We start from the raw sequence: 25,484 nt of genomic DNA on the forward strand, positions 1-25,484 counted from the left end.
TGTTACATTGCAATAACAGAACAATCAGTGCAAGTCTCAGAATAAAAAGGGGTGGATTTGTTTATAAAAAATTATAATCACTTTATTTGTCTATCCAATAGCTCACAAAACATGAACTGAAAGGTACACAGCATTTCAATTATCGTACCCAGTAACAGTAAGATACATTAGTGTTTTTGTTAAGGATGTGAGTAAACAGACAACATAATAACTACACAATACAGGTATAACCAACATCCATATCGAGATTGATCTTCAGTTTGATAAAGCAAATCAAAGATAAATATTACAAATTGAAAGTAAAAGGATATTAAAACAAGGCAATACATGTGTACAGTAAAAAATAAAATAAATAAACTCACATTAAAAGTTTCCTGTAGAGAAAATTCACCTGCATTCACATTACTGCAACAAAATGTAATACAAAGTCCTACTTAAGTCTCACGAACCAGACCTGGCCTTGCTCAATTTGACCTGGCCCAGTCCATTGTGATTACGCCAAACAATAGGAAAATAAGTTAATAAAAACATTTGTCATTTGAGACAGAGTTACCAAGTAGGGGCTTGGACCCACGCATGTGCATACACACAAACAAACAGAACTTGATCTAGGTCAGTCAGAAAGCAAGGTAGCACCATGGAAGTAGATAATGGTGTGCTACAGAATTCTACAAGAGCGGGGGGTTCTAAGATGACATGGAATTGTTTTAAGGTCATACAATGGATCATTTAGCTATTTGATTTGAAATTTTAGGAGCCTTTTAGGTATCCCTAAAAAATAAATAAAGCATGACAAAATATTACACTTGGCCTTTACTACTATTGCCCATATAAACACATAAACGCAATGAATTATAAATTCATAAACGACAAGACAGTACAAAAATAAATCATAAGGAATAAAGTTTTGAAGTGTCTGTCCTATATCAAGGAGATAAGAAAGCTCAGGAATTAAACAACACATTTAACCCCTTATTTTTGTTGGCACAAAACTACCTCCATTCATTTGTATGGGTTACCTTTAGGACTGGTCCAGCGACACTTGTGGACGTCAAAGCAAAACACTGAGAACACCGTCATGTTCGTGAGTCTACGATTTTCTGGATGTCTCCTGGTTTGAAAAACAGCTCTGTAGCTCCGCCACTTTCCACTGCAGATGCGGAAGGGCGACATAGGCGGATGAAGTGGATTGAGACATAGCCCATGCTAGATCTCTCTAGCTCAAACTGACAGATTGATGGGATTTTTTAATTATGTTATTTAGATAACACACCGGTGCATCAATAGACTTGAGGGTTTTAACATCAAGTTATGTAAGACTGAAAAGTTCAAACTATCATGGGGTGAGTTTCCCAAAAACAAAGTAACTCCAGTAATTTCCAGATTTATATTAAAGTAGCATTCCAGTGTTTCCAGATAATTGATTACAAAACGAGTGAAGTTTATCTACCAATTCTTAAAAAATATGTTAAAAAAACAGCTTTGAGCAGGAATGGAGTGGGTGAAAACCAACAAAAAAAAATAATGAGTAGACAGCTGATTGGCCAGCTCATCATCCTTCATGCGGAAATAAAAAGCTTTTTTTTTTTTTTTTTTAACTGTCAGAAACACAATTGTGGTGGTTTTGAAGTGTTTATTCTCCAATTCATGCTTTGGCCAAAAATACGAGTATAGGCTGAGTCACGACATTATACGGGTATGAGTTATCAGAATTTTGAACTTTTAAAATAGATCCACTGGACAATTACTTTAAGGCTGTGTTTACACTGGCAGCAAGATTACGATCTTTTCCCACTAATTTGACCAAGAGCGGGGGGATTAAGCTCTTTTGCCAAATCAGAATTGGACTGCCTGTCTAAGGCTGTCTACACTTGACATTTACATGCAACTTCGCCTATCAGAATATGAACATCGCATTGAAAAAGACCGGTATAGATGCACAAAAGTTCAAGAGGTGGTCAGAGACGCATGCATGTGTGAATTTCTTCTCATTCTAGACCCAATCAGGCTACTGAAGGTGCAAGCAGTGGGCCACATCAGCACTCTGCCCACAAGTTTCCAGAAAACTTGTGTTTTGGGAGAGAAGCACCTTTTTTTTCATTAAATGTTGAAGGAAATACGTTCCTAGCATGTAAGAAAGGTGTTTGCTAGCTTCAATTAGCTAGTTGGCTCGCGTTTATTAGAAAAACAATGCTTTGTTTGGCTAGAGTTAAGCTAACCTGTAAGAAATCCCTTTAGCGTTGCTAGCTACAGTACCAGTCAAACGTTTGGACACCTACTCATTCAATGGTTTTTCTTTATTTTTACTATTTTCTACATTGTATAATAATAGTGAAGACATCAAAACTATGAAATAACATGTGGAATCATGTAGTATCTAAAAAAGTGCTAAATCAAAATGTATTTTAATATTTGACATTCTTCAAAGTAGCCATTCTTTGGCACTCTCTCAACCAGCTTCACCTGGAATGTTTTTTCAACAGTCTTGAAGGAGTTCCCACATATGCGGAGCACTTATTGGCTGCTATTCCTTCACTCTGTGGTCCAACTCATCCCAAACCATCTCAATTGGGTTGAGGTCGGGTGATTATGGAGGCCAGGTCAGCACTCCATCACTCTCCAGCCTGGAGGTGTGTTGGGTCAGTGTCCTGTTGAAAAGCAAATGATAGTGGGACTAAATGCAAACGAGATGGGATGGCGTATCTCTGCAGAATACTGTGTTCGCTATGCTGGTTAAGAGTACCTTTAATTCTAAATAAATCACTGACAGTGTCACCAGCAAAGCACCCCCACACCACCTCCTCCTCCGTGCTTCACGGTGGGAACTACACATGCCGAGATCATCCGCTCACCTACTCTGCGTCTCACAAAGACATGGTAGTTGGAACTAAAAACCACAAATTTGGGCTCATCAGACCAAAGGAAAGATTTCTACCTGTAATGTTCATTGCTTGTGTTTCTTGGCCCAAGCAAGTCTCTTCTTATTGGTGTCCTTAAGTAGTGGTTTCTTTGCAGTAATTTGACCATGAAGGTCTGATTCATACAGTCTTCTCTGAACAGTTGATGTTTCATCATAGCGCGTGATGGTTTTTGCAACTGCACTTGAAGAAACGTTCAAAGTTCTTCGTTTCTCTTTGCTTATTTGAGCTGTTTTTGCCATAATATGGACTTCTGTATACCACCCCTACCTTGTCACAACACAACTGATTGGCTCAAACGCATTAAGGAATGAAATTCCACAAATGAACTTTTAACAAGGCACACCTGTCAATTGAAATGCATTCCAGGTGACTACCTCATTAAGGTGGTTGAGAGAATGCAAAGAGTGTGTAAAGCTGTCATCAATGCAAAGGGTGGCTACTTTGAAGAATCTCAAATATATTTTGATTTGTTTAACACTTTTTTGGTTAGTACATGATTCTATATGTGCTATTTTATAGTTTTGATATCTAAACTATTATTCTGCAATGTAGAAAATAGTACAAATAAAGTAAAACCCTGGAATGAGTAGGTGTGTCCTGTAGCTTGCTGGCTAGTTACAGAGGTTAGCTGGCTAGTAGGCTACAGCCATCAAGTTGTCAGATTTATCCTGTTCCACCGTTTGCAGAATGCATACTGGCATTTGAATATAGCATGGGAAAAGGGAAACTGGACACAATGTGGACACATTTAAATGTAGTTTTAAATCAATATGCATGACGTGTTCTTAATTGCATGATCAGAACTCCATGATCAAAATACAAAAGCTGAATGAACTGTCAAGTCTAGACATGGCGGGTAAGAGTTAAAGAATTGAAGTAGCAAACGTAATGTCTGAAATGTAATGTCTATGATGAAATTCCAATAACAAGGAATTCAGTCAAAAGGAAAACATAATTTGAGGCTCAGAAAAAAAAGAGGTACTCCAAGCATTGCATATAACTGTTAATCTAGGTGTGGGGATAGTCTACTTCAGGGTTTTCCCAAACTCTGTCCTCGGGACCTAAAGGGGGGCACACGTTTTGGCTTTTGCCCTAGCACTACACAGCTGATTAAAATAATCAGCTGTGTAGTGTTAATGCAAAAACCAAAACGTACACCCCTTGGGGTACCGGAGAATGAGTTTTGGAAATGCTGGTCTACTTGTTCCCAATCACAATGGACATCAAGGCATCAATGTTAATGAGTGTGATGACTAGAGAGGAAGAGGTGAAGTGAGAGGGTCCCCTCCCGTCAATTTCTCCATGTGGGAATACAGTGATAAGCAGTCTGCCTGCCTTCCCGCTTTTGGAACAACGGCTACCATTGTTAGGGGCGCAGACAAGACCATCTCGTCATTATGTACAGTACCTCCTTATATATTATGTACAGTACCTCGCAACATCACCTTGCCAACCAGGAAAGGTAGAGGAGAAGAGATCGAATCAAATGCTCGCTGTGGTAAACATGAACTTCTGGCGGTTACTGAAGCCAATGTGGCATGTTGAATACATTTTCTCCGTACGAGTTTGGCTCTAACATTTGAACCGCTTTGGCTATAAGCTATTATTATTATTCCCCTCTATGATGATCACAAGCCAAGTTAGAAGGGAATGCCACAAAAAACAAAATTTGTCCCCCATAAGAAGTTGAATAGCAATGTCATGGAAAGGCTATCCTTAGAAGGGCTCTGATAAGCCAGATGGTTCTGCTTCGGTTTGCCACAGTGTCGTGCAGTACGCCCGAATTAAAACCCAGACAGTCATATTGGTGCCATAATCTCCAGATACGAGGTCTAAAGGGGATAAAATGCAACCGAGGTGGTTTGATGAACCATACTCTTCAAGTAACCTTGCTGGAGACTTGAATACTTGTGTTAGCTTCCTGAATTCATCCCAATGTGCCTTAGCTAAGTGGGCTAACAGTCTTCTGACATGCAGGAGACCTGGTTCGAACCCAGTCAGTCACAAGAGCCAGATTAAATAGGGAGTGGAAAGGCTCGACAGGGCTATTGAACTACACTGCTCAAAAAAATAAAGGGAACACTAAAATAACACATCCTAGATCTGAATGAATGAAATATTCTTATTAAATACTTTTTTCTTTACATAGTTGAATGTGCTGACAACAAAATCACACAAAAATGAATCAATGGAAATCAAATTTATCAACTCATGGAGGTCTGGATTTGGAGTCCAAAACCACACTACAGGCTGATCCAACTTTGATGTAATGTCCTTAAAACAAGTCAAAATGAGGCTCAGTAGTGTGTGTGGTATTACCTCCCTACAACGCCTGGGCATGCTCCTGATGAGGTGGCGCATGGTCTCCTGAGGGATCTCCTCCCAGACCTGGACTAAAGCATCCGCCAACTCCTGGACAGTCTGTGGTGCAACGTGGTGTTGGTGGATGGAGCGAGATGTGCTCAATTGGATTCAGGTCTGGGGAACAGGCGGCCAGTCCATAGCATCAATGCCTTCCTCTTGCAGGAACTGCTGACACACTCCAGCCACATGAGGTCTAGCATTGTCTTGCATTAGGAGGAACCCAGGGCCAACCCGCACCAGCATATGGTCTCACAAGGGGTCTGAGGATCTCATCTCGGTACCTAATAGCAGTCAGGCTACCTCTGGCGAGCACATGGAGGGCTGTGCGGCCCCCCCAAAGAAATGCCACCCCACACCATGACTGACCCACTGCCAAACCGGTCATGCTGGAGGATGTTGCAGGCAGCAGAACGTTCTCCACGGCGTCTCCAGACTGTCACGTCTGTCACATGTGCTCAGTGTGAACCTGCTTTCATCTGTGAAGAGCACAGGGCGCCAGTGGCGAATTTGCCAATCTTGGTGTTCTCTGGCAAATGAAAAACGTTCTGCACGGTGTTGGGCTGTATAAGCACAACCCCCACCTGTGGACGTCGGACCCTCATACCACCCTCATGGAGTCTGTTTCTGACCGTTTGAGCAGACACATGCACATTTGTGGCCTGCTGGAGGTCATTTTGCAGGGCTCTGGCAGTGCTCCTCCTGCTCCTCCTTGCACAAAGGCGGAGGTAGCGGTCCTGCTGCTGGGTTGTTGCCCTCCTACGGCCTCCTCCACATCTCCTGATGTACTGGCCTGTCTCCTGGTAGTGCCTCCATGCTCTGGACACTACGCTGACAGACACAGCAAACCTTCTTGCCACAGCTCGCATTGATGTGTCATCCTGGATAAGCTGCACTACCTGAGCCACTTGTGTGGGTTGTAGACTCAGTCTCATGCTACCACTAGAGTGAAAGCACCACCAGCATTCAAAAGTGACCAAAACATCAGCCAGGAAGCATAGGAACTGAGAAGTGGTCTGTGGTCCCCACCTGCAGAACCACTCCTTTATTGGGGGTGTCTTGCTAATTGCCTATAATTTCCACCGGTTGTCTATTCCATTTGCACAACAACATGTGAAATGTATTGTCAATCAGTGTTGCTTCCTAAGTGGACAGTTTGATTGACTTGGAGTTACATTGTGTTGTTTAAGTGTTCCCTTTATTTTTTTGAGCAGTGTATATTCCTAAGGGGGCAAAATAACGTTTCTTTTGTGACCTTCCCTTCTAACATGGGTATGAGCATCAGAGGGGAACAGAAAGCCCATCTGCCAGAACCTGAGAAATTGAATACATGAAGCATTGATTAACTACACCCACAAATGGAGCAAATGTACCTCTGTGTTCAAGAATGTTTTTGGGAAACGTGTCGTTCAGTACAAACCGTCATGCAAAGTAGCAAAAGTTGAAACAAATTGAACACATGCAGTCAATAGAAGATGGGGGTGTTCCGTCAGTAAAAGATGCCTGGTTATTCTTTAAAAGTGCTTTCCTCGCAATATTAAATAAGCATGCCCCATTCAAAACAAATGTAGAACCAGGAACAGATATAGCCCGTGGTTCACTCCAGACCTGACTGTCCTTGACCAGCACAAAAACATCCTGTGGCGTACGGCATTCGCATTAAATAGCCCCCGCGATACGCAAATATATAGGAACACCTATATAGGCTTTCCACCCGGCCACCCCTACCCTGGTCAATAGCCCTGCACCCCCCACGGCAACTTGTCCAAGCCTCCCCCATTTCTCCTTCACACAAATCCAGATGGCTGATGTTCTGAGAGAGCTGCAAAATTTGGACCCCTACAAATTAGCAGGGCTAGACAGTCTGGACCCTCGCTTTCTAAAATGATCAACCGAAATTGTTGCAACCCCTATTACTAGCCTGTTCAACTTCTCTTTTGTATCGTCTGAGATCCCCAAAGATTAGAAAGCTGCCGCGGTCATCCCCCTTTTCAAAGGGGGAGACACTCTAGACAAAAACTGCTACCGACCTATATATATCCTACCCTGAATTCCACCGTACTTTCTCCGCTATGCAATCTGGTTTCCGAGCTGGTCATGGGTGCAGCTCAGTCACGCTCAAGGTCCTAAATGATATCATAACCGCCATCGATAGACAATACTGTGCAGCTGTATTCATCAACCTGGCCAAGGCTTTTGTCTGTCAATCACCACAGACTCAACAGCCCTGGTTTCTCAAATGACTGCCTCGCCTGGTTCACCAACTACTTCTCAGACAGAGTTCAGCGTGTCAAATCGGAGGGCCTGTTGTCCGGTCTCTATGGGACTGCCAAAGGGTTCTTTTCTCAGGCTGACTCTTTTCTCTGTATACATCAATGATGTCGCTCTTGCTGCTGGTGACTCGCTGATCGCAGACGACACCATCCTGTATACATTTGGCCCTTCTTTGGACACTTAACCTCCAATGCCATACATACAACTCTCCTTCCGTGGCCTCCTATTACTCTTAAATGCAGGTCAAACTAAATGCATGCTCCTCAACCGATCGCTGCCTGCACCTGCCCGCCCATCCAGCATCACTAGCCTGGACGGTTCTGACTTAAAATATGTGGACAACTACAAATACCTAGGTGTCTGGTTAGACTGTAAGCTCTCCTTCCAGACTCACATTAAGCATCTCCAATCCTACCAATCCTTGACTTCGGCGATGTTATTTACTAAATAGTCTCCAACACTCTATTCAGCAAATTGGATGCAGTCTATCACAGTGCCATCCGTTTTGTCACCAAAGCCCCATATACCACCCACCACTGCGACCTGTAGGCTCTCGTTGGCTGGCCCTCGCTTCAAACTCTATGGTGGCAGAGATGGTCATCTTTGGTGCATAGCCACAAGTCACCGGTTGTGACATGAATCAGGGTCATGTTCAGAGAAACCTTTGGAGGTACTACACAAACTAAATATTCAGGTTTCAAATGTTCTGTTTCCCTGCCTATTGAACACAACCTAGCTCGCCAAAAAATGTGCACTATTTAAGAAAAAAGTTCACGGAGGACCTTAAAGAGCGACTGACCCTAAAAGCAACTTCTTCTGGGAGTCCCATATGGCTGCGCACAATTGCCCCAGCGTCGTCTGGGTGAGGGGAGGCTTTACTTGGCTCTAGCAACTTCTTGTGGCAGGCCAGGCGCCTGCAGGCTGACTTCGGTCGTCAGTTGAACAGTGTTTCCTCCGACACATTGGTGCGGCTGGCTTCTGGGTTAAGCGGGCAGGTGTTAAGGAGCGTGGTTTGGCGTTCCATGTTTTGGAGGACGCATGACTCGATCTTCGCCTTTCCCCGAGCCGGTTGCAGCGATGAGACAAGATCGCAATTGGATATGACTGAATTGGGGAGAAAATGGGGGGGTAAAAAAAAAAATGGCCTAAGTAGCATCGATATGAGTCAAACATTTATTCTAGTGTCAAAATGTACTACTAAGTGTATTGGTCCAAAACTGATATTTGCAAGACGATAAAAAATAAATAAAAATGACATCTTCATTCCGTGACAACAGTTTTCCGTGGATTGGGTTTATTTTAATCCTGTCCACAAGTCAGCACCCAAGTAATCATCAATTCGGAGCACAGCTCCACACTACCTGATCATAATGCCTATGGGGCTAGTCAGGGACATTTACATTTATTTAACTAGGCAAGTCAGTTAAGAATAAATTCTTATTTACAATGACGGCCTACCCCGGCCAAACCCGGACGACGCTGGGCCAATTGTGCGCCGCCCTATGGGACTCCCAATCACAGCCGTATGCGATACAGGATGTGTACATGGGACAATCTCCAATTTTCAATGATTTAAAAACTTCAAACCAACTATAAATTGTAGAAATTCATATACAAATATTGAAAGCATTTAATGAGAACTAAAATGATGTACATTGTGTAACTTATGGACGGTCCCTACTAGAGGTCGACCGATTAATTAGGGCCGATTTCAAGTTTTCATAACAATCGGATATCGGTATTTTTGGGGGCGGATTTGCCGATAATTTTTATTATTGGCGTTGAAAAATCATAATCGGTCGACATCTAGTCCCTACTATTCCCAGAGATAGGCTATCCAAAGTCAAACCAACTTTGCCAAGGTAGCACACCAGCCGGCTGAAGCTAATTGGCTAACTCTTCCCATCTGTGAACACACAAGAGACACCTACATCAAACCAGACCGCGAAACCAACTCCAGTTTGAATTCAGTCATGGAAACTAGCATTTCTTAATGAACCAAGTCTAAAACAAGGCAAAATTAGGAAGTGTAATAGCCCTTTAAGACCAAAGATCTATGACATGTTTAGATAGAATCCAGTTGACCCAGTCTGTAACAAGTGGGTCTGAGGCAGCAGTAATGGAAAGGACTTGGTGCTATAGAAACCAAGAGAGAACGTGACAGAGAATATGGTGATTCCTGGTAATGCTCCTTAATTACAGGACCTAACTTTTCCAATGGAAAAAGTAAATGAAGTAAAGGACAGGTAAACTGTCAAGTTTCACACCCTTCTACCATAATGAACGAGAACCCAAAGAATTAGTCTTCTCTCCAAGAATGAATGAAAGGGAGTGTAAATAATGAAACTGATTCCCCTCGCAACAGAGGAGAACAAAGCTTGTTAGTGTGCTTATGTACACGATTTTGAAGTTTTGAAAACTTAAGAGTGTATGCATCAATAGTACACCTGGCTTTTTGGTTTATTTTTAAAATAATTCAGTGCCTGACTAGTCCTGGGCCTAGAAAGAATATACAATAGTGATGAAGGACATGCTCCTTCAGAAAGTATGATCAGCTTAGCCTATAATAATACACTAAACCAGATTTGGCACCTCTTACAGTAGCCTACAATTAGAAAAATATAACTCAATTGATTAAACAATTTCAATATGACTGAAATATGTATTCTAATATCTATCTTACAATATAGTAATCTCGGTTTTCATTTGAAACCTGTTTTGTCATTGCTTCGCTTGTTTGTAGCATTGCACATTTTGTAGACTATTTTTATTCAACTATGAAGTTAACTGTTCTAGCTGTTCTACAAGTGGTCTGAAGCAGTAGTTAGATACAAGTGTTTTCAAATGGAAGTTAGTAATGATGGTTTTGTGAAACAGCTCTGAGATTTAACGATGCTCCTACGAAATTTCTATCGAACTTAGCCTTAAGATGCTTTTGGGAAACCCAACCCTGGAGGCATGCAGGCCTTTTCCCTCTCATTCAATCAGGTTAATTGGTGTCAAATCATTTCAATTGGAAATGGTCCCTCAGAAGTAGGAAAATGTTCTGGGTTTGGGGCTGTCCAAGATCTCAGTCATAACATGACCATGGTCTTGTTGGGTATGCTTACATTTAAGTTCTATTCACGTAAAAAAAAAAGTATAAAAAAAAAATCGAAATCAGCCTACAAAGAGCCAAGCCCAATGTTTTCACCACAGTAAGTCTGTGCCATCTCTAACATGTGATCCAGAAGAACTAAAGAGGCCGCAGGTTTGAGGAGTGTCAGAGCATAGAGGATCGATTGAGCAACAAGGATTATGGGACTGCCAAATCTGTCCATGAACCACTTGCCACAGTCAGTGCCACTCACCTTTTGTTAAACCAACCAGTTACTTCTGATCCAAGACTAGAATCCCTGGGTACCAGAACCAGGAGTAAGGGGCTTCTACGGGCACAAATAAAATGCAAAAATAGTTGAAATATTTATATACACAAAGCAGTTATCACTGACCCCCTTGTCACTATAAAATGCAGCATCTCTCCCTAATCCTCTTGGCCAAACTTTTCCTTTTCTTCTTGCCGTTTTTCTCTTTACTGTCCTCCATCTTCCTCGCTCGGATCTCTCTCATCAGGTCAAAGAATACCTGCAAAGACGAGAATAAACACAGTCCATCTACAGATATGGCAACATGTTACTATGTAACATCCAAGACAACCTTCTCTGCAGTTTGTGACTGCAGAGGAGCTGAGCCCTGGTTGATAGATGCAACCCATCTGGCTCACCTTGTCGACATTGGCACGGGTTTTGGCAGAGGTCTCCACGTAGCACACGCCCCACTGTTCAGCACGCGCCTTGGCCTCTTCCGCGCTGACCTGCCTCCGGTCCTCCAAGTCAGACTTGTTCCCCACCAGGAGGAAGGGTGCACTCTCATCCTCCTTCACCCGCAAGATCTGCTCCCTGCAGAGCAGAGCCATTAGATGACAGTGGAGCTATGACATGTAACAACTATGGGACTATGATATGTAACTACATGGAGTTGTTATGCTGCTCAACCTGAAGTCTGCTGTAGCTGCAAACGACTCTGCCTCAGTGATGGAAAAGACACAGAGGAAGCCCTCCCCACTGCGGAAGTAGTTGTCCCGGATGGCAGCATAGTCCTCTTGTCCCGCAGTGTCCAGGATGTCTATCTGGACCTCCTCCCCATCCAGAACTACCTTTTTCCTATAGCTGTCCGCTTTGGTTGGTTCATAGTCCTCAACAAACTAAGGGGGTGGCATCAACAGACAATAAATTACTACCAAGTGAGGTCATGCACACAATTGCAAAATTGGGGAAATGAGATCAGCCTAGATCAAGGCTGGCCAAAATGATGTTTGGTTTAGACCACCAGAAGGTTCCAGGAATGTATATATTTTCTTGTCAACTGAATGTGCCGCTTAGTTCATGGGGGTTACTCATGTAACTGGTTCTGATATCCACCAAAGAGGTTCGTACAAAGAGCGGTTCCTGTTCTCTTCATACAAATTTGGCTTTAACTTTTGAAAGGTTGAGACACTCAGGAACATGGGTGTCTCTACAGCACTCACCGATGGCGTAGGTAACATAAGGAACTTGAGTCCTGAACATCCCACTTACCAATGAAAATAGTTACAGCATTACCATATTCAAGTCATTTGCCATTTTCTAATTAGCCTTAGGAACGTAGACATATTGCTGCAGTTTGTGCTAAAGTAGTTAAAGGCAATATAAAGAAATATGTAATTGTGTGTATATATCAGCCTAGAACTTCCACATCGGTGCATCCCTAATGCAAACATCTAAAATCAGAGAATGTAGAAATTATAATGGACCAATTAAGTCAATAGTTTAGACAACTCTTTTCAGGGTTTTTATTTGTACTATTTTCTACATTATAGAATAAAGCTCTGACGAAGGCCGTGAGGCCGATACGTCAGCTTATTAAAGATCAGTGATACTATCAAAAGCAGTGTGCGGTTTCCCATTTCCTTCAGAATAATAGTGAAGACATCAAAATTATGAAATAAAGTGTTTAACTGTATATATTTAGATTTGTTTAAGTCAGAAGTTTACCTTAGCCAAATACAGTTAAACTCAGTTCCACAATTCCTGACAATAGTAGTAAAAATTCCCTGTCTTAGGATCACCACTTTAATTTAAGAACGTGATATGTCAGAATAAGATCAAAGAGAATCATTTATTTCAGCTTTTATTTATTTCATCACATTCCCAGTGGGTCAGAAGTTTACATACTAATTGAGTGTATTTGGTATCATTGCCTTTAAATTGTTTAACTTGGGTCAAACGTTTCAGGTAGCCTTCCACAAGCTTCCCACAATAAGTTGGGTGAATTTTGGCCCATTCCTCCTGACAGAGCTGGTGTAACTGAGTCAGGTTTGTAGGCCTCCTTGCTAACAAAAGCTTTTTCAGTTCTGCCCACAAATGTTCTATAGGATTGAGGTCAGGGCTTTGTGATGGCCACTCAAATACCTCGACTTCGTTGTCCTTAATTTGCTCAATTATATTTACTTCGCTGCTATGGCCTATTTATTGCCTTACCACCTCAAGCCATTTGCATACGCTGAGAAGTTGTTCTCAACTGGCCTACCTGGTTAAATAAAGGTGAAAATAAAAATACTAATAACTGTGATAATTTTGGTCACTATAATCGTGATGAGAAATGTTCATACCGTTTCATCTCTACCACACTGTCTGTGTGGGTGGACCATTTCAGTTCGACCCTGATGTGTACACCGAGTAACTTGAAACTTTCCACCTTTTTCCACTGCTGTCCCGTCGATGTGGAAATGGGGGTGCTCCCTCTACTCTTTCCTGAAGTCCACGATCATCTCCTTTTTAGTTTTGTTGATGAGGTTGTTTTCCTGACACCACACTCAGAGTGCCCTCACCTCTTCCCTGTAGGCTCTCGTCGTTATTACCACTGTAGTGTCGTCTGCAAACTTGATGCAGACATCTGCAAGCTCAATCTCTAGCGCAATCTCTGTAAATGCCATGTCTGTAGGTCTCTGTGTTTCACTCTCGCTTTGTGTCGTAACCTCTCTTTTGTTTAAGCACCTCATAGCACTTCGTCATCATCTGTGAGTATTGTTTTTGGTTATGGTGTTTGTTTGTTGCTGGTGGGAAAAGGGGGAAACCAAGACAAGTCGCCCATGGGCATACACTACCCGTAGGTGAACTTTGTTAAATACACTAGTTAGAACTGGGCGGACCACCCACTGTATTTTTGGTTAGTTAGTTAGCTGTTGTTAAAGTAGGCTAGTCTAGCTTAGGGGTGTTTTGGATGCTTATTGTTTCTTTCCTTGGGTCCAGCTCAGCCCCTTTTCCTGCTCCCCCCATTACCGTGTGTTTATAAATAAACCTAGAGTTTGACGGTAGATTTCTGTTGTCGTGGTTATTTCGTTCACACTTTTACTTTGTCACAATAATAATTTGCATGAGTTATGTTACGGGTCTCATTACCATCCCCCCTAGACTGTCGGGCCAAAAGGGATTCGTAACATAATCAACAGACTGTGCAGCCTTCCAGATGTGTGGTTTGACTCACACCCCTGCCTGCTCTACAGTTAAAGTGTACTTCATGGCTAGTTGAACTTCATGGCCACTTATGTTACGAATCCCTTTTGGCCCGACAGTCTAGGGGGGATGGTAATGAGACCCGTAACATAACTCATGCAAATTATTATTGTGACAAAGTAAAAGTGTGCACGAAATAACCACGGCAACAGAAATCTACCGTCAAACTCTAGGTTTATTTATAAACACACGGTAATGGTGGGAGCAGGAAAAGGGGCTGAGCTGGACCCAAGGAAAGAAACAATAAGTATTCAAAAACACCCCTAAGCTAGACTAGCCTACTTTAACAACAGCTAACTAACTAACCAAAAATACAGTGGGTGGTCCGCCCAGTTCTAACTAGTGTATTTAACAAAGTTCACCTACGGGTAGTGTATGCCCATGGGCGACTTGTCTTGGTTTCCCCCTTTTCCCACCAGCAACAAACAAACACCATAACCAAAAACAATACTCACAGGTGATGACAAAGTGCTATATGAGGTGCTTAAACAAAAGAGAGGTTACGACACAAAGCGAGAGTGAAACACAGAGACCTACAGACATGGCATTTACAGAGAGATTGAGCTAGAGATTGAGCTAGAGATTGAGCAGTCACGCAGTCGTGGGTGAACAGGGAGTACAATAGGGGGCTGAGCACGCACCCTTGTGTGGCCCCAGTGTTGAGGATCAGCGAAGTGGAGAAGTTGTTTCCTACCTTCAGCACCTGGGGGCGGCCTGTCAAAGTCCAGGACCAAATTGCACAGGGCGGGGTTGAGACCCAGGACTTCAAGATTAATGATGAGCTTGGAGGGTACTATTGTGTTGAATGCTGAGCTGTAGTCAATGAACCGCATTCTTACATAGGTATTCATCTTGTCCAGATGGTATAGGGCAGTGTGATGGCGATTGCATCGTCTGTGGACATATTGCGGCGGTATGAAATTTGAAGTGGGCGGCAGGTAAGGTGGCGCTATATGATCCTTGACTAGTCTCTCAAAGAACTTCATTAAGACTGAAGTGAGTGCTATGGGGCAATAGTCATTTAGTTCAATTACCTTTGCCTTCTTGGGTACAGAAACAATGGTGGCCATGTTGAATCATGTGGGGACAGCACACTGGGATAGGGAGATTGAATATGTCCGTAAACACATCAGCCAGTTGGTCTGCGCTTACTCTGAGGACGCGGCTAGGAATGCCATCTGGGCCTGCAGCTTTGTGAGGGTTAATGCGTTTAATGTCTTACTCGCTTCGGGCCATGGAGAGGGAGGGCCTGCAGTCCTTGGTGGCGGCCCTCGTCGGTGGCACTGTTATCCTCAAAGAAGGTGTTAGTTTAGAAGCCAGATGTCAGTGTCCAGGACCTGGCTGTTTTTTTTTTTTTTGTAGTCCGTGATTGCCTGTAGACTCTGCCACATACGTCTCATGTTTGAGCCATTTTAATTGCAACCGCACGTTGTCTCTATACTGACGTTTCACTTGTTTGATTGCCTTGCAGAGGGGATGACTACACTGTTTGTATTCAACCATATTCACAGTCATCTTTCCCTGATTTAAATGTGGTGGTTTGTGCTTTCAGTTTTGCTGGAATTCTGCCATCTATCCAGTTTCTGGTTAGGGTAGGTTTTAATAGTGACAGTGGGTACAACATCTCCAATGCATTTCCTTAAACTCACTCACCAAATCAGCGTATAAATCAATATTAGTCTCTGAGGCTGCCCGGAACATTTCCCAGTCCGCGTGATCAAAAACAGTCTTGAAGTGTGGATTCCTATTGGGCAGACCAGTGTTGAATAGTTCTCATCATGGGTACATCCTGTTTTGAGTTTCTGCTTATAGGACGTGAGGATCAAAATGGAGTAGTGGTCAGATTTGCCTACGGGCCTTGTATGCATCGCGGTAGTTACAGTAGCAATGATCTAGTTTATTGCCTGCACGAGTGCTACAATCAATGTGCTGATAGAATTTAGGTAGCCTTGTTCTCCAATTTGCTTTGTTAAAATACCCAGCTACAATAAATGCAGCTTCAGGAGATATGGTTTCCAGTTTGCATAAAGTCCAGTGAAGTTTCTTGAAGGCTGTTGTGGTATCTGCTTGAGGGGGGATATACATAGCTATGACAAACGACGAGAATTCTCTTGGGAGATTATATGGTAGGCATTTGAGGAATTCTAGGTCATGTGAACAAAAGGACTCAAGTTCCTGTATGTCACGATTACACCATGACTCATTAATAATGAAGCATACACCCCCACCCTCCTTCCCAGAGATGTTTATTTCTAATGGTGTGATGCATAAAGTATCCCGGTGGCTGTACCGACTGACAACATTTCCTGAGAGAACCATGTTTCCATGAAACAGTATGTTACAATCCAGGATGTCTCTGGAAAGCAACATTTGCCCTAATTTAGTCTACCTTGTTGTCTAGATACTGGACATTGGCGAGTAATATACTTTGAAGCGGTGGGTGGTGTGCACACCTCCGAAATTCTAACCAGGAGGCCGGTCCTATGAAGCATTTGAGTTGGTCTGCTTTTTCTGAGGCTGGTAACTCTATTGAAGTTATACTCTGCATTAGAGGTAACTCGTTCTTCCTTTCCTGTGGTGGTCCCCATGAGAGCCAGTTTCATCATAGCGCTTAATGGTTTTTGAAAGTCTTCAAATACAGTGGCAAAGTTCTTGAAATGTTCCGTATTGACTGGCCTTCATGTCTTAGTAATGGACTGTCGTTTCTCTTTGCTTATTTGAGCTGTTCTTGCCATAATATGGACTTGGTCTTTTACCAAATAGGGTTATCTTCTGTATACCAACCCTACCAACACAACACCACTGATTGGCTCAAAAGTATTAACTTTTAACGAGGCACACCTGATAACTGAAATGCATTTCAGGTGAAGCTGGTTGAGAGAATACCAAGAGTGTGCAAAGCTGTCATCAAGGCAAAGGGTGGCTACTTTGAAGAATCTCAAATACACAGTTGAAGTCGGAAGTTTACATACACTTAGGTTGGAGTCATTAATTCAATTTTCAACCACTCCACAAATTTCTTGTTAACACTGGAGTGATAGATGTGCAGATGATGAAGTGCAAGTAGAAATACTGATGTACAAAAGAACAAAAAAGTTAAAAACAATATGGGGATGACCAGTGAGATATACCTGCTGGAGCACGTGCTACAGGTGGGTGTTGTGATCGTGACCAGTGAGCTGAGATAAGGCGGAGCTTTACCTAGCAAAGACTTATAGATGACCTGGAGCCAGTGGGTCTGGCGACGAATATGCAGCGAGGGCCAGCCGACGAGAGCATACAGGTCGCAATGGTGGGTAGTATATGGGGCTGTTAGGAATATTATGAATAAATGACTTAACAATATTCTCATTTTAAATGGAACTGTAACTAAGTAAACTTACACTGTTTTATTATATCTGATTAACAATATGAGTTCATAAGGGATTGTGTGACACGGACAAGGAGTAATTAAATATAACGAACACCATTCCATACTAGTCTGGAGAGGAGTGGGTTAAGTAAGCAGATAGGGTCGTTAACCTATGGTTGAACCGACGAAACTGAGCTCTGGGGTGTTTTAGATAAGGAAGTGAGTGCATTCCTAGGTTCTCTGTTAATTAGAACTGTCGGCTAAGTGGTGATCGATAATGGTGAGGGGTCAAGAGTTAATTCAGTTATGTTGTGTGACCTGTGAGTGTGTTAATGAGTTGGAATGAACTGTTAAACTCACTTAATTCTAGGTCGGGAGGAGGAGATTCATTCTAGAAGCAATGAAATTACGTCATGTTATTGTATATAAACTGTTGCTCGTGGTAACGTGGCAGCGCGCTCAGAGAATAAATTCTGTTACCTATTATTGATAAGACTGGTCTCCGTCTATTTTATGCAAACAAGAATCTTACAAATTCTCAAAATAGATTAAGGGAATTCAATTAATGAAAACATATTGGAATAATTAAATTACAGTAACAGGGGCTTTGGTGACAAAACGGATGACACTGATAGACTACATCCAATTTGCTGAGTAGAGTGTTGGAGGCTATTTTGTAAATGACATCGAAGTCAAAGATATGTTTGGCGGCTTGAGTGGAGGCGGCTTTGTTGCGAAATAGGAAGCCGATTCTAGATTTAATTTTGGATGGAGATGTTTAATAGTCTGAAAGGAGAGTTTACACTAGCCAGACACCTAGGTATTTGTAGTTGTCCACATATTCTAAGTCAGAACCGTCCAGAGTAGCGATGCTAGTCGGGCGGGCAGAAATCGGTTGAAAAGCATGAATTTAGTTTTAGTAGCGTTTAAGAGCAGTTGGAGGCCACGGAAGGAGTGTTGTATGGCATTGAAGCTCGTTTGGAGGTTTGTTACAGTGTCCAAAGAAGGGCCAGATGTATACAGAATGGTGCCGTCTGCGTAGAGGTGGATCAGAGAATCTCCCGCAGCAAGAGCGACATCATTGAGGCTGAAGAAATTTGGCTTGCCATCTAAAACCCACAAACTTTTACAGATGAACAATTGAGAGCATACTGTCGGGCTGTATCACCACCTGGCACGGCAACTGCACCTCCCACAACCGCCAGGCTCTCCAGAGGGTGGTGCGGTCTGCATAACGCATCACCAGGGGCAAACTACCTGCCCTCCATGACACCTACAGCACCCAATTACAAGGAAGGCCAAAAAGATCAAGGAAAACAACCACCCAAGCCACTGCCTGTTCACCCCGCTACCATGCAGAAGGCGAGGTCAGTACAGGAGCATCAAATCTGGGACTGAGAGACTAACAGCCATCACTAACAGAGAGGCTGCTGCGTACAGACTTGAAATCATGACCAATTTACTAAATTGATTTCTAGTCACTTTAATAATGTTTACATATCTTGCATTACTGCTATCATATGTAAGCTACCATTTTTTTTAAATGGTTCTTTAAAAAACAAGGACATTTAAGTGACCCCAAACCTTCGCCCATTAAAATAACACCAAATTGATAATAAATACAGTGTAGACATTGCTAATGTTTAAATGACTACAGTAGCTGGAAATGGCAGATTTATGGAATATCTACATATGCGTACCGAGGCCCATTATCAGCAACCATAACTCCTGTGTCACAATGGCATGTTGTGTTAGCTAATCCAAGTTTATCATTTTAAAAGGCTTATTGATCATTAGAAAGCCCTTTTGCAATTATGTTAGCACAGCTGAAAACTGTTGTTCTGATTAAAGAAGCAATAAAACTGGCCTTTAGTAGTACTAGTTGAGCACCTGGAGCATCAGCATTTGTGGGTTCGATGACAGGCTCCAAATGGCCAGAAACCAAGTCCTTTCTTCTGAAACTCGTCAGCCTATTCCAAGTGAGAAATTGCCAAGAAACTGAAGATCTCGTACAACGCTGTGTACTACTCCATTTCAGAGAACAGCGCAAACTGGCTCTAACCAGAATAGAAAGAGTGGGAGGCCCCCCGAGCACAACTGAGCAAGAGGACAAGTACATGAGCGTGTCTAGTTTGAGAAACAAACGCCTCACAAGTAATCAACTGACAGCTTTATTAAATAGTACCAGCAAAACCCCAGTCTCAAGGTCAACAGTGAAGAGACTACTCTGGGATGGATGCTGGCATTCTAGGCAGAGTTGCAAAGAAAAAGCCATCTCTCAGACTGGCCAATAAAAATAAAAGACTAAGATGGGCAAAAGAACAGACACTGGACAGAGGAAGATTGGGGGAAAAAAAGTGTTATGGACAGACTAATCTAAGTTTGAGATGTTCAGGTCAAAGAACATTTGTGAGATGCAGAAAAAATAAAGATGCTGAAGTGCTTGACGCCATCTGTTAAGCATGGTGGAGGCAATGTGATGGTCTGGGGGTGCTTTGGTGGTGGTAAAGTGGGAGATTTGTACAGGGTAAAAGGGATCTTAAAGGAGGAAGGCTATCACCCACTTCGCAATGCCATACACTGTGGACGGCACATAATTGGAGCCAATTTCCTGCTACAACAGGACAATTACCCAAAGCACAGCTCCAAACTATGCAAGAACTATTTAGGGAAGAAGCAGTCAGCTGGTATTCTGTCTATAATGGAAAGGCCAGCACAGTCACCTGATCTCAACCCTACTGAGCTGTTGTGGGAGCAGCTTGACCATATGATATGGAAGAAGTTCCCATCAAGCCAATCCAACTTGTAGGAGGCAATTCAGGAAGCATGGGGTGAAATCTCTTCAGATTGCCTCATCAAATTGACAACTAGAATGCCAAAGGTCTGCAAGGCTGTAATTGCTGCAAATGGAGGATTCTTTGACAAAAGCAAAGTTTGAAGGAGACAATTATTTCAATAATTTTTTTAAATTTATAACCTTGTCAACATCTTGACTATATTTCCTACTCATTTCATCTGTTTTCATGGAAAACCAGGACATTCCTAAGTGACCCCAAACTTTTGACCGGTAGTGTATTTTAAACCATCTTAAAATGGTATAAAATACAGTATATACACTACCATTCAAAACACTACCGTAAATATACACACACATACACATACTTATTCAATCCCTTTACTTAGATGTGTGTATTAGGAAGTTGTGGAATTGTTAGATATTACTGTACTGTCGGAACTAGAAGCACAAGCATTTCACTACACTCGTAATAACATCTGCTAACCATGTGTATGTGACCAATAAAATTTGATTTGAAGTAACAATCACATCAACTGTTCAGAGGAGACTGCATGAATCAGGCCTTCGTGAAATGCTGTTGTAGCCATGCTGGTTAAGGCTACCTTGAATTTTGAATAAAATCACAGCGTGTCACCAGAAAAGCACCATCACAGCTCCATGTTCCACGGAGGGAAACACACATGCGGAGATCATCCATTCACCTACTCTGCGCCTCACAAAGACACGGCGGTTGGAACCAAAAATCACAAATTTGTACTCATCAGACCCAAAACAATTCCACTGGTCTAAATGTCCATTGCTCGTGTAAAGCAAGTTTCTTCTTATTGGTGTCCTTTAGTAGTGGTTTCTTTGCAGAAATCCAATCATAAAGGCCTGATTCATGCAGTCTCCTCTGAAAAGTTGATGTTGAGATATGTCTGTTACTTGAACTCTGTGAAGCATTTATTTGAGCTGCAATCTGAGGTGCAGTTAATAAAATGAACTTAACCTCTGCAGCAGAGGTAACTCTGGGTCTTCCTTTCCTGTGGCAGTCCTCATAAGAGCCAGTTTCATCAGAGCTTGATGGTTTTTGCGACTGCACTTGAAGAAACTTTAAGTGATTGAAATTTAGCAGATTGACTGACCTTCATGTCTTAAAGTAATGGACTGTCATTTCTCTTTGCTTATTTGAGTTGTTCTTGTCATATTGGTCTTTTACCAAATAGGGGGTGTATACAGAAGATAGCCCTATCTTGTCACAACAACTGATTGGCTCAAACGCATTAAGGAAAGAAAATCCACAAATTAACTAGGCACACCTGTTAATTGAACTACATTCCAGGTGAATAAATCATGAAGCTGGTTGAGAGAATGCAAAGTGTGTGCAAAGATGTCATCAATGCAAAGGCTGGCTACTTTGAAGAAAAATATATTTTTATTTGTTTAACACGTTTTTGGTTACTACATGAATCCATGTGTTATTTCATAGATTTGATGTCTTCATTAGTATTCTACAATGTAGAAAATAGAAAAATAAAAAACCCTTGAATGAGAAGGTGTGTCCAAACCTTTGACTGGTAGTGTGTATGTATTTTCTATTTTTTTGGCCCTCGAGCCAAAACGTTTAGTCATCTCTGGCCTCGAAAGTTGGATGTAGGCCATAAACATCTGTTATCCAGAAGAAAAGTAGGCCTTCCAAAACAGCCAACAAAATATGCTCTTCTGACAAATATTGTTTCTTACCTCGTCATACATGAACTGCAGAGTGAGGGCTGACTTCCCCACTCCACCACTGCCCACCATGATCACTTTGTGGAGGGCCAGAGAGTTCTGCCCTTTGGGCTTTGCTGTTGCCATGGTGGTTCACTCCAAGTAAAGAGGGTTTAAGGAGAGCAAGAGGTTCGGGAAGAAACCAGGAGGGGAAAGGGAGGATCTGAGGGTAAGCCAGATAGATAGAACAGCAACCTCCAACTGCAACGTGAGGCAGATTGAGCTTGTCCCCTAAAATGAAAAAATAAATAAAAACAAGACAATGTATTTGATGTACTGCAAATCATGTTATTCACACTGCTGCATTGTACACTACCGCCACAAGGGTGTGCTCCCACAAGGAAGTGCTCCCTCACAGCAGTTAAAACAACTTGGCTGGATCAGTGAAACTGAGAATTTAGAAATGACTTAAGAGAAATACTTATCGAATGCAATGTATTCAGACCCCTTGACTTTTTCCACACGTTGTTACGTTACAGCCTTTCTAAAATTGCTTACATTTTTTTCCCTTCAATCTACACATAATAACAGTGCAAAACCAGGTTTTTATTATTTGCCCATTTATAAAAATGAAACAGAAATACCTTATTTCCATAAGAATTCAGACCCGTTGCTATGAGACTAGAAATTGAGCAACGGTGCATCCTGTTTCCATTGATCATCCTTGAGATGTTTCTACAACTTCATTGGAGTCCACCTGTGGTAAATTCAATTGATTGGACATGATTTGGAAAGGCACACACCTGTCTATATAAAAAGATCCCACAGTTGACAGTGCATGTCAGAGCAAAAACCAAGCCATGGGGTTCGAAGGAATTGTGCGTAGAGCTCAGACAGGATTGTGTCGAGGCACAGATTTGGGGAAGAGTACCAAAACATTTCTACAGCATTGAAGGTCCCAAACACAGTGGCCTCCATCATTCTTAAACAGAAGTTTGGAATCACGAAGACTCTTCCTAGAGCTGGCTGCCGGGTCAAACTGAGCAATTGAGGGAGAAGGGCCTTGGTCAGGGAGGTGACCAAGAACCTGATGGTCACTGACAGACCTCATGAGTTCCTCTGTGGAGATGAGAGCATTTCAGAAGGACAACCATCTCTGCACCAATCAAGCCTTTATGGTAGAGTGGCCAGAAGTTAGCCACTCCTCAGTAAAAAGGCACATGACAGCCCCACTTGGAGTTTGTCAAAAAGGCACCTAAAGAACTCAGACCTTGACAAACAACATTCTCTGGTCTGATGAAACCAAGATTGAACTCATTGGCCTCAATGCCAAGCATCACGTCTGGAGGAAACCTGGCACCATCCCTACGGTGAAGCATGGTTGTGGCAGCATCATGCTGTGGGGAAGTTTTTCGGGGACTGGGAGACTAGTCCGGATTGAGGGAAAGATGAACGGAGCCAAGTAAAGAGAGTTCCTTGATTAAAACCTGCTCCAGGGCACTCAGGATCTCAGACTGGGGTGAAGGTTCACCTTCCAACTGGACAACGCAGGAGTGGCTTCAGGACAAGTCTCCGAATGTCCTTGAGTGGCCCAGCCTGAGCCCGGACTTGAACCTGATTGAACATCTCTGGGAAGACCTGAAAATAGTTGTGCAGTGACACTCCCCACCCAACCTGAGCTTGAGTGGATCTGCAGAGAATTATGGGAGAGAATCCCCAAATACAGGTGTGCCAAGCTGGTAGCATCATACCCAAGATGACTCGAGGCTGTAACCTCTGCTAAAGGTGCTTTAAAGTACCGAGTAAAGGGTCTGAATATTTATGTAAAATGTCCTACCTCGTACATTTTTGGTGCAAATGTATTAAATGATCTAAAAACCTTTTTTTGCTTTGTCATTATGAGGTATTGTGTGTAGATTTGGGGGGGGGTACTATTTAATCAATTGTAGAATAACGCTGTAACGTAACAAAATGTGTTGAGTCAAGTCTGAATACTTCCCGAATTCACTGTATGTCCTAATTCCAAACAAGGATTGGTTAGCATTCAGTCCATTAAAAAGAAGAAATAGGACGCTGTAAGGGAAGCGAGGGAGACAGAATGTGTCAGGGAAATATGAGTATTAGCTAGGCTACAGTGGAATTCTAAGTGAAATGTCAAGTGCTGTATAGTGTTTTTGACTAGGAAACCATCGTAGTTAGCCAGTTCACGTTAGCTAGTTTTGCTGACGCTAAGCAAGCTAGCGTTACCTAGTTAAGCTAGTTACTGTAGTTAGCTACATAAAACTAGCTAGCTTCACATACTAAAACAACGAGGTGTACTGTAGCTAACTAGCTAAAACGACAAACTCAAGCTAGCTGGCTAGCTAATTAAGCCAGATGACTAACGTCAGTTAACTTGTTCTTCGAAGTGCGGTAGAAGGTTGGGCTAGCTAGCATGTATTGGAAATAACCTTACCTTGGGACACTATGGGCGATACAGGCTACAAAAAAATGACAGCTGCAAGCTGGTTTGAAGAAATCGTTTACTTACCCTCTTCTCGCGATCCTAGCAACAAGAGAAGAGCTTGTCAAGTCTTCTTCTTTGTTATCTACTTCTTCTTCTATGATATCATGGCGGTCCGCAATCAATCGTTTAAGTCATGCCGCCACCTACTGTGCTGGAATGTAAAGATTAATCATGAGCTGCCCAATTCTGTACAACCATGAAAATAAAAATAAAAACCAAATAATTCCTTAACTTCTACCACACCCTCCCCCCTCCCATTAAACACTCCACCCGTAGGATTGTAAAGCATGTCAACAACCATTTCAACAGGAACATCTGTTACCCCCAATATTTATTTTGCTGTGTCTGCAATAACCTTCAACCTGGAATTTCTGCTTTCCACAACCCAAATAGTATTGATAACCTTACCAATAAAAGCTATGAACTCAATTTTATTCATTATCAAAGTGTCCTTTGACACTGCACATTCATGAGCACAAGATTTCTGAACAAGCCCCGAAACCATGCCAGGACCATCAGAAGCACCAGCCCCGACAGTCAGTACACTTACTACAGGTACATCCATGTAAGCTCCATAAATCCGCACTGTAGTTCTACCAATCTGTTTTACGGCCTCTGCATACGATACCTCGTGACTGATCTTATATCTCTGAGCCTCTCTCTGTACCTGGCATCCACCGAATGCTGCACTGTGTTCTCCCCCACAATTACAGCACTGAACCTTCACATTGCTCCCACAGTCACTGTAATCATGTTCCCCTTTACACTTGGCACATCTGTTCTTTCCTTTACATTGAGCAGCTACATGTCCCATTCTTTGGCATTTAAAACACTGCAGTGCATATGGGACAAATTCTCTAACATTGAAACCAAGGAGTCCTATCTGTACTTTTCTCAGCAAGACTTTCTCAAACCTCAGCATCACTGATAAGCTTTCACATCTTTGACCCTCTTTCCTACTGATCAACCTTTTGGCCTCAATCACTCTGCC

At 42.4% G+C, this 25,484-nt stretch overlaps 1 protein-coding gene across 4 annotated transcripts; it reads right to left on the bottom strand.

The window, feature by feature from the left end:
• Nucleotides 1-56: 56 nt before the first annotated feature.
• ralaa (v-ral simian leukemia viral oncogene homolog Aa (ras related)) lies at nt 57-24,624 on the bottom strand. Of its 4 annotated transcripts, none has more exons than XM_065019484.1 (7): nt 24,518-24,624; nt 22,021-22,278; nt 11,591-11,799; nt 11,320-11,494; nt 11,117-11,180; nt 10,907-10,981; nt 57-2,648 (listed from the first exon to the last, which is right to left on the bottom strand). In XM_065019484.1, the coding sequence occupies exons 2-6, from the start codon at nt 22,132-22,134 to the stop codon at nt 10,926-10,928; spliced, it is 618 nt and encodes a 205-aa protein (XP_064875556.1). In that variant the 5' UTR covers nt 22,135-22,278; nt 24,518-24,624; the 3' UTR covers nt 57-2,648; nt 10,907-10,925. The 4 variants fall into 4 exon arrangements, 2 of the variants coding, with proteins under 2 accessions (XP_064875556.1, XP_064875555.1); XM_065019483.1 differs by having other exon boundaries at nt 57-9,462; XR_010464075.1 differs by having other exon boundaries at nt 10,907-11,180.
• Between the last annotated feature and the right edge of the window lie 860 nt (nt 24,625-25,484).

Source organism: Oncorhynchus nerka, linkage group LG6, assembly GCF_034236695.1.
Source record: "Oncorhynchus nerka isolate Pitt River linkage group LG6, Oner_Uvic_2.0, whole genome shotgun sequence".
NCBI lineage: Eukaryota > Metazoa > Chordata > Actinopteri > Salmoniformes > Salmonidae > Oncorhynchus > Oncorhynchus nerka.

What these genes read in the sequence shown, in the direction of transcription:
- ralaa (XM_065019484.1), bottom strand. Translation starts at nt 22,134, where the DNA reads ATGGCAACAGCAAAGCCCAAAGGGCAGAACTCTCTGGCCCTCCACAAA. An exon ending in TGCAGTTCATGTATGACGAG is followed by an intron (nt 11,800 to 22,020) that starts GTAAGAAACAAT and finishes CCACCCCCTTAG; the next exon opens with TTTGTTGAGGACTATGAACC. An exon ending in GCAGCTACAGCAGACTTCAG is followed by an intron (nt 11,495 to 11,590) that starts GTTGAGCAGCAT and finishes TCTGCTCTGCAG; the next exon opens with GGAGCAGATCTTGCGGGTGA.